Below are 14,779 nucleotides of genomic sequence, written 5' to 3'. Positions count from 1 at the left end.
TGGTCTGAGGTTTGCTATAGTGAATTCATAGTAAGTTACTCTTAAAATATCCTTATTCCTACGCCTATATACAATAAGTGGAAACTATTTATAATTTCAATAACTTATTACCTATGAACAATTAATTTCGAATTATGTAAAATAGGTATTTGCTTATTGCCAGTATCGACCTAGCGAGACCCGTCCGCAAGAGGATAACGGATAGGAAACTAAATTGTGAGTAGCAAATCTTCAATTGACATTTGAACTATTGGTAATAAATACTCGTTTTAGCTTTGATCAGACGTAGACGGTGATTCCGAAGACAATTTCCTAAAATTATTCCGAACATTAAATCAAAGAATTTAACCTCAAAGGATGGACTCGACTGTGGGTGACTACATGAAGTGCCGTAAGTCAAACAAAATATGCGACATGGTGCAGTGTGACACTTGCCAGTCATGGGCGCATTTCTCGTGTGTCGGAGTTACGGCAGCAATCAAAGATTCGGATTGGAGCTGTGACAAGTGCAGCGACGAACTGCAAGTCCCAAAGCTAACAAAGAGGAGTTCAAGCAAGAAGGGGAGCTCGAAGTCCAAGAGTGAAAGAGGATCGATCCAACCCTCCATCCCTGAGGGAACAGCAGGTCTGAACGAAGAACTGCGTAAGTTAGAAGCCGAACAACGTGCTATGGAAAAAGCCTTAGAGGAGGAGATGATCATTCGAGAAAAGCGTCTCGATATGGAGCGTGTCCTTCAAGAAAAACGTTGTCGAAAGGAGAAAGAATTTCATGAAAAGCAGATGCAGCAAGATAGAGATCTAAAGGAGCGCCAATTGAGGGAGGAACGGGAGATGTTGGAAAGGCAATTGAAAGAAGAAGCTAGATTTGCTAGCGAACGTAAAAAGCTGCACGAGCATTTTCAAGATACGAAGAAAGCAATTTCGAAGAGTATTTCCGAAGAAACAGAAGGTGCTATTGGAGGCGAGAAGCTAAAGAACGACAACGAATTATCATTCGATAAGAACGTCCAGTTCTGGCTGAAGCAGCGGAATCAAGGTAGAAATGGAGTGAAATCCAAACTATCCTGCTCGATAGCGGATAGTGAAGACTACGGTGAAATCGAAGAGGATGATGCACCTGAGGAAAAAGGTAACTCAGAATACTACACCACCGCAAGATCGGCCACAACGGCATACAGTGAAATTATCCCAGGAACAATTGGCAGCTCGCCAAGCCGTATCGAAAAACCTACCTGTCTTCAAGGGTGAGGCAGAGAAGTGGCCAATGTTCATAAGTTGCTTTGAATATACCACTAAGGCCTGCGGTTTCTCTAACTTAGATAATCTGAAACGACTCCAAGATTGTCTTCAAGGAGATGCTCTCGAAGCTGTCCGGAGCCGGTTAGTCCTTCCGGAGTCGGTACCGGATGTCATCAACGACCTTCGTCGTATATTTGGCAGACCAGAGAAACTGCTGAAGACCCTTCTCACGAAAGTGCGGAATGCACAAGCGCCAAGGGCCGATCGCTTGGAAACCTTCATGCAATTTGGAATAACAGTGAAGCAGTTGTGCGATCACTTGGAGGCGGCTAAGCTAGCGGATCACCTTAATAACCCAATGCTTGTCCAGGAATTGGTGGAGAAACTACCGTCGAATTACAAAATGGACTGGGTCCGTTTCAAAAGGAGCAGGATAGGATCTCCTTTGAGAATATTCACCGATTTTATGAACGACATCGTAGCAGATGCATCCGAAGTATCAGAGTTCTCGACACTCTTTTTGAGTGACACCCGAGAAGCATCGCACTGCGGGAAAGGGAAACCAAAACGAAAGGAGTATAATAAACATTCACCATTCTTCTTCTGGCCTACCGGCAGTTCCACCCCCCTCGAAGGAAACCAAGCCCTGTCTTGTCTGTAGAAGGTCGGATCACAAACTGCGCTTCTGCGACGATTTTAAAAGGTTCAGTTTTGCGAACAGATTAAAGGTCGTGGAGCAACACAAACTCTGTGCCCTGTGTTTGAACAACCACGGGAAAAGTCGTTGTACCTTCAGGATTCGCTGCAATATCAATGGATGTCAAGGTGGCCATCACCCTCTATTGCATCATGCTGAGGGATCCGTGCAGCTTATGGACATTGCGTGCAACGCGCACGGCGCACTGAACCGCGGAGTGATCTTTTGGATGGTGCCCGTAACTCTATATTTCGGGGACCATGCACTGGATATTCTGGCATTCTTGGATGAAGGTTCGTCATCCACTCTGGTTGAAGATGCCGTAGCTAGAGAGTTGGATGCCCGAGGGCTCGCGGAACCGCTGGTAGTAACATGGACAGGCAATGTGAAGAGATTCGAAACTACGTCCAAAAGAGTCAACCTTATGATTTCAGCGCGTGAATCGGATGAAAAGTTGCCGTTGAAAGACGTTCGCACTGTTGCCGAACTAAAACTTCCAAAACAGAGTCAGTGTTGTAAAATGTCATTTGCATTCGTTTGTATAATTTTCTCAGAACTTTTTTCAGAAGGTAGATATCAATTCATGATGTATGACAAACTTATAGTGCTTAAATGTGCCTACAACTTTGTCTAACAAGACATTGCTGTAGATACGTAATCTGGGGCGTGGGAGGCAAAATGTCATTCAAATGACATTATGTCAAATGACACGTGACATTTTGGAGAGTTTTCACTCTCCAGCCTCAGATGTTATATTTAGAGCAATGTACCCTTGGACAAAAATATAGCCCTACTCAAGCGTTATGAGTACATCTAAAATTATGGAATGAATTTGGCTTCTAAAGAAAGTTATGAACAAATTAGTCAAATGACATGCAGATGACATTTTACAAGCCTGAACAGAGTCTCCAGTATACAAAATTAGCTGACCGATACCCACATCTCGACAATATTCCCGTAGCGAGCTACGAGATTGAAGAGCCTAGAATCATCCTTGGACTGGATAACCTAAATGTGTTTGCTCCACTCGAATCACGAGTTGGATCACCTGGCGAGCCGATCGGTGTGAAATCCAAGCTAGGGTGGACGGTTTACGGCCCGCAACCGAGCGGAACCGTAGTATCAGAAGTAAGAGTCATCCTTCACTCGTTGGAACCAATGACCAACCAGGAGCTACACGACGCCATGCGTTCTCAGTTTTTGTTGGACGATCCCTCGGTAGCCTCTGTGGCAGAATCAAACGAAGATGCGCGGGCTCGGAACATAATGCAGACCACAACAATGCGAGTTGGAGACCGGTACGAAAACGGATTACTGTGGCGACGAGATGAGCAGAGATTCCCAGATAGCTACCCAATGGCTATCTCACGATTGAAAGCGTTAGAGAGAAAGCTGGAGCGAGATCCGGAGCTTGGTTCGAAGGTTCATCAGTTAATAGCTGAGTACCTGATAAAAGGCTATGCGCATAAAGCTACCGTCGATGAACTGGCAGATATGGCGAAGGGAAATGTCTGGTATATTCCTCTGAACGTTGTTATCAACCCTCAAAAACTAGCGAAGATTCGTCTCGTGTGGGATACGAGAGCACCTGTCAATGGGATATCACTAAACTCGGAGCTCTTAACCGGCCCTGATCAGCTGGTGCCTTTGCAGACCGTAATCAGCAAGTTTCGGGAAAGACGCGTGGCGTTTGGCGGGGACATCCAGGAGATTTACCACCAGTTCCGTATAAGAAGGGCAGGCAGAAAGTTCCAAAGCTTTCTCTTCAGACGAGATCCGGGCAGCTCTCCTGAAACCTATGTGATGGACGTCGGAACATTTGGGGCGAAGTGTTCTCCATGCTCTGCCCAATTTATAAAAAACTTGAATGCGGCGCAATTCGAGCAACAATTTCCGGAAGCATCAGCAGCAATAATCAACAAACACTATGTTGATGATTATTATGATAGTGTAGATACCGTTGACGAAGCCATCAAGATAGCTACCGATGTGAAATTGATCCATTCTCGTAGAGGATTTCACATCAGAAATTGGGTGTCGAATACTCCAAATTTCCTGGAAGCGATGGGAGAACAGCCGATAACCTCTACTGTGCGCTTTCATCAAGACAAGGAAACGTTGACTGAACGCGTCCTTGGAATAGTCTGGAACCCAGTGGATGATGTTCTTTCTTTTTCCACGGCTACACGTCCTGAATATCATTTAATGCTTCATGGGGATTCTGTTCCTTCCAAAAGGATCGTTTTGAGCTCAGTAATGTCAATGTTTGACCCCCTTGGGCTATTATCACCATTCACGGTGTATGGACGAATATTGATACAAGACTTGTGGAGAACTGGCTGCAGCTGGGACGAGCCCATCGATGGTCAGTCGTTCGAAAAATGGACTCGATGGACGAAAGCACTTCCGAGTATCGAGGCCATTCGCATACCCCGGAGCTACTTCGGGCAAGCAAGTTCGGCGGACATTCAAGACCTTCAACTCCACATCATTACTGATGCCAGTAAAGGTGCATACGGATGCTCGGCATATTTTCGGGCAGTTGTTAACGGAAGGATACAGTGTGTGTTGGTATCGAGCCGTGTCAAAGTAGCACCGTTGAAACCAATGTCTGTGCCATGGTTGGAACTGCAGGCAGCAGTATTAGGAGCAAGGTTAGCGGTAGCAGTACGAAGTAATCACACGTTCAACATAGCGCAACAGGTTTTCTGGACCGACTCTACAACCGTATTGTCCTGGATTACCTCCGACGTACGAAGATACAAGGAGTTCGTTGGATTACGGATCGGCGAGATGCTGACGCTTTCCAAGCTTTGCGAATGGCGTTGGGTTCCTACCAGGCTGAACGTGGCGGACCAACTAACAAAGTGGACCCGCGATCCAAATTTAAATTCAGACAGCGAGTGGTTCATAGGGCCTAAATTTCTCTATCGAGAGGAGGAAGACTGGCCAAAACAGAAAAGGTATGAATCCACGCAGGAAGAAGCAAAAGTACATCTACTTGCTCATGATATTCAGCTACTCGCACCGATCATCGATGTTCATCGATTTTCGAAATGGACCGTTTTGGTACGAACTATGGCTACTGTCTTTAGATTTGTATCCAACTGTCGTAGAAAGATAAACGGATTGTCGATCGAAGTGCTAAAAGCTACAGATAGGCAAGCGAAAACAATCAAGAAAAACTATTCGATAGAACAATACCCTTTAAAGCAATTGGAATACGAGAAGGCGGAACGGATTCTGATAAAAGTAGCACAAGCTGAATCGTTTGGTAACGAGGTGAAGGTATTGATGAGGAACGCAAATGTGTCCGTAGCGGATAGGCAGCAGATCGAGAAGTCAAGCTTCCTTTACAAACTGACGCCCCTTATTGATGGCGACGGAATTCTACGGATGGAAAGTCGCGTGGAACGTGCAGAGTTCCTATCGTTTGTAAGTGTTGGTTAGGTTATGTCGAGAGTGTTACCGAGAAATCCGTGTTTAGTGTAGTGTATTTCGTGGAATAAATGTTGTAAATGCAGGTAATACTCGTGTCTCAGTGTAGGTTTTTCCCAGTCAGCTCCCTGTAGTAGGCTAGACCTTAAATTGAGCTCTACCACCACCCTACGCAGCCAACCACCCACTGAAGTACAGTGTCCCACCACCAGAGGACCAAGGAAAAGCCCTTTGGACGGCCATGAAGGGGTGGCGTAATGTGGCCATTTGGTTGGAAATGAGGTCACTACCCGAGGGACGAGGTCATAGACCTCAATGCATGGTATTACCGTCTCCCTGTCCACAGAACTCTTCACTAACGAAAAAGTCGTCGACCAAGAAAGTTTGAGTTGGAAAATTAGGAGCTAGCAATTCGAAAGTATTACATAGTGAAAGAGAAAGTGGACAGTGGAATAAAAGTCGGTGCAGTGGACATCAGGTAAACGGTAGTTACCTCGTAGTAGCAAAACCTGAACGCATTATTCCTCCAATTATCAGAACCCCGCCGTTTTTTGGACAAAAACCAGAAGGCCGCCGTTTAGAGTCCCGAAGAAAGCCGTGGTGTACCGTCCTCGACCAATACCGGCATCGTATCCGCCGAAGGCCAATCCGTCACCATATTGGCAGGTCGAGAGTGCGCGTCTCCGTCCTGAAACTACAACGGACGCCCAAGCCACCCTGAAAGACATTGGGACGCCATCGCTAGTCGCCGGCGTTCCTGGATTAGCCGCCATTGAAGAACAGGAAGCAGGAAAGGAAGGGAAGGTGTGGTGGAACTGTGGAAGGAAGTAGGGGCCCCTAGTAAGGTTAGATTAGCGAATAAGGAAGTGGGAAGGAGAGATTAGAAGGAAAGAGGTTAGAAAAGAGAAGCCGAATAAAGTGTGTCCTGTTAAAATACTGTGGTTTTCCTATTTGGAGTGCGAGAATTACCTGTCCGCGAGTTTCTGGAGGTGAGCGTGCCGACCCTGAGGCCGTTTGATTCAGGGAGTCTCTGTGTTGCTCGAGGTATACTTACCAGTAATTACACTTTGGCGCCAAACATAAAGTTGACTTACCATCAATTTCTTGTTGGCAGCTCGGAAAATCGCACTTGAAATAGCTGGTCACTACAGAGGTCTCTGGGAAAACTTCCAGGCCTTCACGAAACAGTTGACATTAGACAGTATTTAGGAAGTGAATCTGTGACTTAACTGGTTCGGCTTCTAACCGTATTCGGAGGGTTTTGATAGTCCAAAAGAGTGAAAATAACGATTGTTTGAAAAACAAGTCGGCAATTATTTAAATAATATCGGAGCACATTTGTTCATGCGTGTGTGATTGCGGACTTTGTCAATAAAACACAAAAGAAAAGTGGTTTATTCCCGATTTCTTAAACTAGGATTTTTTTAAATTATTAGAATATACAATTTTTCATTTTTTAACGTGCAAAACCGTTCAACATAAAACTAGGTAGTTCTTTTCTAATTTTTCAATTTTTTAACGTGCAAAACCGTTCAACATAAAACTAGGTAGTTCTTTTCTAATTTTCAATTTTTAACGTGCAAAACCGTTCAGCATTTAACTAGGTAGTATTTTCAATTATCCAATTTGCATTATGGAGCTAGCCCATTTGCAGGTGCAGTACCACTCGCTGGATGCTGCACACCTCGCGGATGATGAACTTCATCATGAATTACTCATTCGTAACATCGACATGAGAGATGAATCGCGCAGCAAGCTGGAACGAAAATTGAGAACGAAGATGAAGGCTGAAAGAGAGAATAAAGAATGCATAAAGTACAAATACGACGATATTGACTCGATGAATGAACTAACTGAATGCGACGCGAAGCTACAGACAGTGAAAGTGGTGTTAGAGGGTAGAAAAGTGCTGAAAGCACCAGAAAGAAAGTTTAAATCTAAATTGCTACACGTTCTGTTTAGAATGCAGCGATTGAAATCACGTGTGGATTCCGAAGAAGAGTTGAACAGCATAGCAATGATAGCAGGAGAATGTATTAGATTAGTGAACACGTTTTACTCTATTACTTCGCCAATAACAGCAGTGAGAGAGGCTGAGATGAAAATTTTAAATGATAGTTTGAAACAAATTCGTGAGCAATCAGATAAGCAAACTTTAGGAAAGGAGTCAGTTACGGTAGAAAACGCGAATGAGGATACCAACAAAAACACCGAAAATACCCAAATACGCGAAGATAGACAGACTACTGAAGTTGCAGGCGCGGTAGGATTTACGGTTGAAACAAACGATAAGGAAAAAATGGAAGAGCTTTCGCAGGAAAATGTAAAACTGAAGGAAATTGTGAATCAGCTGATTCAGCGGATTCAAGCTTTGGAAACTCCGGCAGTTCCAAAGCCTCGCGAGATAGAACAAGCCAAGCAAAGCTCTAGTACGCCAATGGAAAGACGGTCGGTTCAAAATGAGAATGTTGTAGAAGAGAAAGCTAATAATGAGCATGATTTTTATGAATGGGTAAAAACAAAATATGGTTCGATGGAGAGTATATCTGAGAGAAGCAGGCATTCTCAATCTATCAATTTAGATATTAATGAGAACGCACATCCGAGAGAAGTAGAAAGGCCAAGAAACAATCGATTACCAGTCCATAAATGGTCGGTTAGGTACGATGGAATGGACAACGGGAGAAAACTTAACGAATTCCTAAAAGAAGTGGAATTTAACGCGCGGTCGGAAGGTTTCTCGGATGCGGAACTGTTTGTTTCTGCGCATCATCTTTTTACGCGTAAAGCTAGGTCGTGGTTTATGGAGGTCAACGGTAATAACGAATTGCGAACATGGGCTAGTCTAGTTAAAGAATTGAAGAGTGAGTTCCTACCTGTTGATATCGATTACCAATACGAACGCTTAGCCAATGCGCGAAGACAAGGTCCGCGGGAGAAATTTCAGGACTACTATCTGGATATGGTTCGAATCTTTCGTAGTATGTCCAGACAGTGGGATGATGACAGGAAATTCGACGTCTTGTTCCGAAACACCAGGATCGATTGTAGAACAGCAATGTTAGCTGCAAACGTGACTACCATTCCTAGAATGAGAGAGTTTGGTAAAAAGTTTGACTCTATCAACTGGCAAATGTACGCTAGAAAAGACGTTCGTTTTGAAAGGCCTAAAACAGAAATAGAAGAAGTTAATCAATCACAGTACAGAGGACGGAATGAGTCAGATAATAGGTTCCAATCTAATTACAAAGGAGGGTACCAAGGACGGAATTACAACCATAATTACAAGAAAACAGGCAGCCAATATGAACCCACAAAATATAGAAAAGAAGAAGTTAGTATTCAGCAGAAATTTCAACCCAAACCTAAATCAACTCCGGTAAATTTTCAACCGCAAGAAAGAAGGCAGGATGAACAAAAACCCAGTTCCAGCGGAACTAGCGCGTTACAAAGGATTGTTAAGGCATACACTCCTATCAAGCGTGGTTTATGTTTAAATTGCCATGATGATGGACATAGTTTTCGGGAATGTCCTGCGGAAAGACACGATTTTTGCGAAAAATGTGGATTTCCCGGTTTTCCCACACACCAATGCCCGTTCTGTCAGTCAAAAAACTTGAAAAAGACTGGTCAGTGAGGCAGAACAGTCTTTTAAATTCGGAAAGTCCTCAGTCTAAATTGTCAAATGATCCAACTGCTATTCTACGTCAGTTAGGCTATTCTAGGATGGATGGCATTCCCGAAAAGCAAGACGAGATTGCCACTTTGCTTGTCAAACTAAGTGGAGACGCCAGGCCATTTACAAGAATAGATATGATGGGAATTGAGCTAATTGGTCTCCTTGACAGTGGAGCTGCACGGACTGTTCTAGGGATAGGTGCGAAGAGAATTATAAAACAATTAAATCTTAAAATGGAACCCACTTCGGTCACTCTGCAGACAGCCTCTGGAGATGACTTAGAAGTCCTTGGATGTGCTTATATACCAATCACATTCAATGGTACTACAAAAATCTTGCCGGTAATAATTGCTCCGAGACTTAACCGTCGGTGTGTACTTGGGTACGACTTTTGGCAAAAGTTTGGCATTAGACCAACAATCCAGGATCTACCAATTGATGCACTAGACGACGGTGTACAAAATGAGTTGGATATTGAGGAAGAATTAACAGACAGTCAAAAGGAGGAATTAGAAAAGGTTAAAAAGGAGTTTCTAGTAGCGATACCAGGCGATTTTGGAAAAACGAGCTTAATAGAACACACGATAGAGATGAAAGAAGAGTTTGAGAAGGCAGATCCAATTAGGAAGAACCCGTATCCCTGGAGTCCAGAGATCCAACGGAAGATACATCTGGCGTTGGACAACATGATTCGTGACGGTATTGTAGAGGAATCAGATTCTGACTGGGCGCTACCTGTGGTTCCAGTCAAGAAAAGAGAAAGCGAAGACGTTAGGCTGTGCTTAGATGCCAGAAAATTGAATGAACGCACAAAAAGGGACGCGTACCCATTGCCACATCAGAACAGAATACTGAGTCAATTGGGAAGAGTTAGGTTTCTTACTACCATTGACCTATCCCAGGCCTTTTTACAAATTCCTTTGTGTCGTGGGTCAAGAAGGTACACAGCATTCTCAATCCCAGGTAGAGGGCTATTCCAATTCACTCGGCTACCGTTTGGATTGGTAAATAGTCCTGCTACGCTGAGCAAATTGATGGATCGTGTGCTGAGCCACGGTGCGCTCGAACCTGCAATATTCGTGTATTTGGACGATATTGTAATCGTGAGCCAAACATTCGAAGAGCACATACAAAAACTGAGAGACCTAGCGAAGCGTTTGAGGGAAGCCAATCTGTGCATTAATTTACAAAAATCAAAATTTTGCTGCCAAGAATTGCCGTACCTTGGGTACATTTTGTCCCAAGAAGGATTGCGGCTTAATCCAGATCGCGTTCAAGCGATCCTTGGATATCAGGTTCCTAAATCGGTAAGACAGCTTCGTCGATTCCTCGGTATGATAAATTATTACCGTAGGTTCATCGCAAACTATAGCGAAATCACGGCACCTCTCACTGACCTATTGAAAAATAAGCCAAAGAGGGTGCAATGGAACGCGGCAGCCGAAAATGCATTTCAGATCATCAAAGAGAAGCTTATCTCTGCTCCTGTGATGACCAACCCAAATTTTATGCTCCCTTTTACGGTCCAAACGGACGCAAGCGACAGCGCTATCGCTGGTGTGCTCACCCAGATACACGACGGAGAGGAAAAGGTCATAGCTTACCACTCCGAGAAGCTCAAAGGAGCGGAATTAAACTACCATGCGGCAGAAAAGGAGGGACTCGCTGCACTGCGCTGCATAGAAAAGTTCCGGGGTTATATAGAGGGAACCAAATTCACTTTGGTAACGGACTCTTCTGCCCTTACTTTTATTATGCGAGCGAAGTGGCGGTCATCCTCCAGGCTGAGTCGATGGAGCATCGAACTGCAGCAGTATGACATGGAGATTCGCCATCGTAAGGGAAAAGAGAACATAGTGGCAGATGCGCTCTCCCGATCGATCGAATCGCTTGATGAGGAGCCCGAAGACGGGTGGTACAAAAATTTATTTGATGCTGTAGAAGAGAATCCGGAAAACTATATGGACTTCAAAATAGTAGACGGTCTGCTCTATAAGTTTGTATCGGCCAGATCCGACCTACTGGACTACCATTTCGAATGGAAACAATGTGTGCCGCTTCAAAACGAACCCACATTATGAAGCAAGAACACGACCAAAATCTCCACATTGGATTTGTTAAATGTGTCGAGAAAATCAAACGCCGGTATTATTGGCCTCACATGAGTGCCGATATAAAAAGGTACATTTCCAAATGCGTATCATGCAAGGAAAATAAGCATTCGACTGTGTCTACCGCTCCCGAAATGGGGAAACAAAGAATTGCCACACGACCATTCCAGCTAATTTGCATGGATTACATTCAATCACTTCCCAGGAGCAAGATGGGCAACACTCACTTATTAGTGGTCATGGACCTGTTTTCTAAGTATTGCCTACTTGCACCTGTGAAAAAGATTTCTAGTGTATCCCTATGCAAAATACTGGAAGAGCAGTGGTTCAGAAAGTTCTGTACTCCGCAAATCGTTATCACCGATAACGCGACCACATTTTTGTCGAAAGACTTTAAAAATTTACTTGAACGATATGAAGTTCAGCACTGGGCCAATGCGCGACATAGAAGCCAAGCAAATCCCGCTGAACGACTTAACCGAACGATCAATGCTATGATACGATCGTATGTAAAGCAAGATCAAAAGCTTTGGGACACCAGGATCTCTGAGATGGAATTTGTGTTGAATAACACATTCCACTCGACAATTAAATTCAGTCCACATTGCGTTATATTCGGTACAGAAATAATCAGCAAAGGTTCTGAGCATAAGCTACACGAAACCGCTGACATATCAGTAGAGCAGAGAGTGGATAAGTTGAGAGGAGTGAGCAAAAGGATTAGTGAGTTGGTAAAAGATCATCTCCAAAAGGCTCACGTAGATACAAAAAGACGTTACGATCTCCGACATAAACGTTACTCACCGACGTTTGACGTGGGTCAACGAGTCTTCAAGCGGAGCTTCCGCCAATCGTCGGCAGGCAATCAGTTTAATGCCAAGCTCGGACCGCAATACTCGCCTTGCGTCATCCTGCGCAAAATTGGCACCAGTTCGTATGAGGTAGGAGATTCACAGGGGAAATCATTGGGCGTTTTCTCCGCCGCCGATTTAAAAGCTTAGGTACCTAAAACGAATGAAAGTTAAAGTTCTAATCGTCGATAATTTTGGATAGGGAACGAGGAAGAGATTTTGATAAAAATCATCTCGAAATACTCAGCCTTCTTGTCACCTGCCAGAAGTCGACAGACAGTCGAATCCCGGGTAGTAGAAATAAATATGTACGTAGATGTCGTCAGTTGAGATGTCCAGTGTACGATCATAATTAGTTGCAACGTTGCTCAATAGCTCAATAGTAGTCAGTAGTATTTTCGTCATAGTCATTTAGTCGTCGTAATTGTCGAAATGCATGTTTTTTTTCTGTAAACTTAGGAAGTTTTTTTTTTTAATTAGCATGTTGTAGCAGTAGTTTAGGTCTTGTTTTAAAAATGTTTATTTGGAAAAGTTAGTTGGTCTCGTACGAAATATTGCAAGCAAGTTTTCGTTTGTAATGTATTTGAGCGAAAATTGTGTGTAGGAGATTGTAAAAATGTGAGTAAATTGTGCAGAAGTAATTCCAAAGTGTCGCTGCGTCACTGTATCACAAAAACAAAAGCAAACACTATTCATACCCACCATTCAATACCACGTGGTGCACCATAGAGAAGCAACTGATGAGCTTCTAGCAAGAAATCAATTATGATCAACTAGCGAAAAACCAAAACCAATGGATAGATCAATTGGCCAATATAGATTAATCAACTACCCACGATATTAAGGTTTTTCGTAGCCGGCAGATCATAAAAATTTCATGCTAAAACCACATCGTACTTACCACATGATAACAGCATATTGTCCGTTCCACATTGAACATCTTTTTGACAGTTTTGACAGAACCGAATCACGCACACAAGAGTAAATGATAACGTTATCTCGAAGAACGTACTAGAATAAAGTCCGACAACACAAATGAAATAATTCATTATACATTTTGTTTGAATTTATTATTATACAATGCTCCAATTTATTTATTATTAGTTTTTATTACATTTTATTTTTTATGCATGTTGTATTTAAGTTTTTTTAAGGTGTTTTCCAAGCAATCGGTGAATAATTGGTAAAAATTGCACAGAGGTTGCCAGGTTTAAAAACCTAGGAATTTGTACGCAGGAGACCGGAGTCACAGACGGTGATGGTCAGTAATAACAAATGTTTATGAAACTGAGTTGAGTTGATAATTTCAACAATGATAACTTATGACCCCGTAACTCAATTGCAATATTGCCCAAATTCACACAATTTTTACTGTTATTTGTTCTATTTTAATCTAGTACGTCATGGGTGAAAAGTTTCACAGTCTACAGTCAGAGAAGTTAATACTGTATCTATGTTGGTTTTTCGTGTTGTGCAGGTTCAGAGGTACGTGTGATCAGTGAAAGCTAGTGAGGTTTGCAGATAAAAAAAATATTCAATATGTAAGTGTTTTTTTACCCGAGCTGGGGGAGAGTGTAAGTGTTGGTTAGGTTATGTCGAGAGTGTTACCGAGAAATCCGTGTTTAGTGTAGTGTATTTCGTGGAATAAATGTTGTAAATGCAGGTAATACTCGTGTCTCAGTGTAGGTTTTTCCCAGTCAGCCTCATGTAGTAGGCTAGACCTTAAATTGAGCTCTACCACCACCCTACGCAGCCAACCACCCACTGAAGTACAGTGTCCCACCACCAGAGGACCAAGGAAAAGCCCTTTGGACGGCCATGAAGGGGTGGCGTAATGTGGCCATTTGGTTGGAAATGAGGTCACTACCGAGGGACGAGGTCATAGACCTCAATGCATGGTATTACCGTCTCCCTGTCCACAGAACTCTTCACTAACGAAAAAGTCGTCGACCAAGAAAGTTTGAGTTGGAAAATTAGGAGCTAGCAATTCGAAAGTATTACATAGTGAAAGAGAAAGTGGACAGTGGAATAAAAGTCGGTGCAGTGGACATCAGGTAAACGGTAGTTACCTCGTAGTAGCAAAACCTGAACGCATTATTCCTCCAATTATCAGAACCCCGCCGTTTTTTGGACAAAAACCAGAAGGCCGCCGTTTAGAGTCCCGAAGAAAGCCGTGGTGTACCGTCCTCGACCAATACCGGCATCGTATCCGCCGAAGGCCAATCCGTCACCATATTGGCAGGTCGAGAGTGCGCGTCTCCGTCCCGGAAACTACAACGGACGCCCAAGCCACCCCGAAAGACATTGGGACGCCATCGCTAGTCGCCGGCGTTCCTGGATTAGCCGCCATTGAAGAACAGGAAGCAGGAAAGGAAGGGAAGGTGTGGTGGAACTGTGGAAGGAAGTAGGGGCCCTGAAGTAAGGTTAGATTAGCGAATAAGGAAGTGGGAAGGAGAGATTAGAAGGGAAAGAGGTTAGAAAAGAGAAGCCGAATAAAGTGTGTCCTGTTAAAATACTGTGGTTTTCCTATTTGGAGTGCGAGAATTACCTGTCCGCGAGTTTCTGGAGGTGAGCGTGCCGACCCTGAGGCCGTTTGATTCAGGGAGTCTCTGTGTTGCTCGAGGTATACTTACCAGTAATTACACGTTTGACCTTCGTTTTCCCATAGTTTTGCCAAAAGAGCACGGGGTTACAATGAAGATCGTTCAACACTACCACGAACGATTTGGTCATGGATATAGGGAGACGGTGAAGAATGAATTAC

General features: G+C 43.6%; 1 protein-coding gene and 1 long non-coding RNA gene across 6 annotated transcripts; one reads left to right on the top strand and one right to left on the bottom strand.

Moving 5' to 3' along the window:
- Positions 1-357: 357 nt before the first annotated feature.
- Positions 358-6,205, top strand: LOC134209841 (uncharacterized). Its single transcript, XM_062685865.1, has 5 exons — positions 358-1,129; positions 1,206-1,787; positions 1,858-2,442; positions 2,898-5,371; positions 5,912-6,205. Exons 1-5 carry the CDS (start codon positions 358-360, stop codon positions 6,203-6,205), a joined length of 4,707 nt encoding a protein of 1,568 aa, XP_062541849.1.
- Positions 6,206-6,956: 751 nt separating this feature from the next.
- On the bottom strand, positions 6,957-12,982 carry LOC134216701 (uncharacterized). Of its 5 annotated transcripts, none has more exons than XR_009980782.1 (6): positions 12,917-12,982; positions 12,718-12,763; positions 12,259-12,462; positions 11,969-12,169; positions 8,251-8,460; positions 6,957-7,161 (listed from the first exon to the last, which is right to left on the bottom strand). It is a non-coding gene; the product is annotated as an uncharacterized LOC134216701 (long non-coding RNA). The 5 variants fall into 5 exon arrangements; XR_009980780.1 differs by having other exon boundaries at positions 12,275-12,462; XR_009980781.1 differs by lacking the exon at positions 12,718-12,763 and having other exon boundaries at positions 12,275-12,462; positions 12,917-12,944.
- Positions 12,983-14,779: the final 1,797 nt, after the last annotated feature.

The sequence above is a fragment of the Armigeres subalbatus genome, chromosome 2 (genome assembly GCF_024139115.2).
Source record: "Armigeres subalbatus isolate Guangzhou_Male chromosome 2, GZ_Asu_2, whole genome shotgun sequence".
Taxonomy (NCBI): domain Eukaryota; kingdom Metazoa; phylum Arthropoda; class Insecta; order Diptera; family Culicidae; genus Armigeres; species Armigeres subalbatus.
Note: the sequence above shows the minus strand (reverse complement) of the source record. Positions and strands in the feature narration are given on the sequence as shown.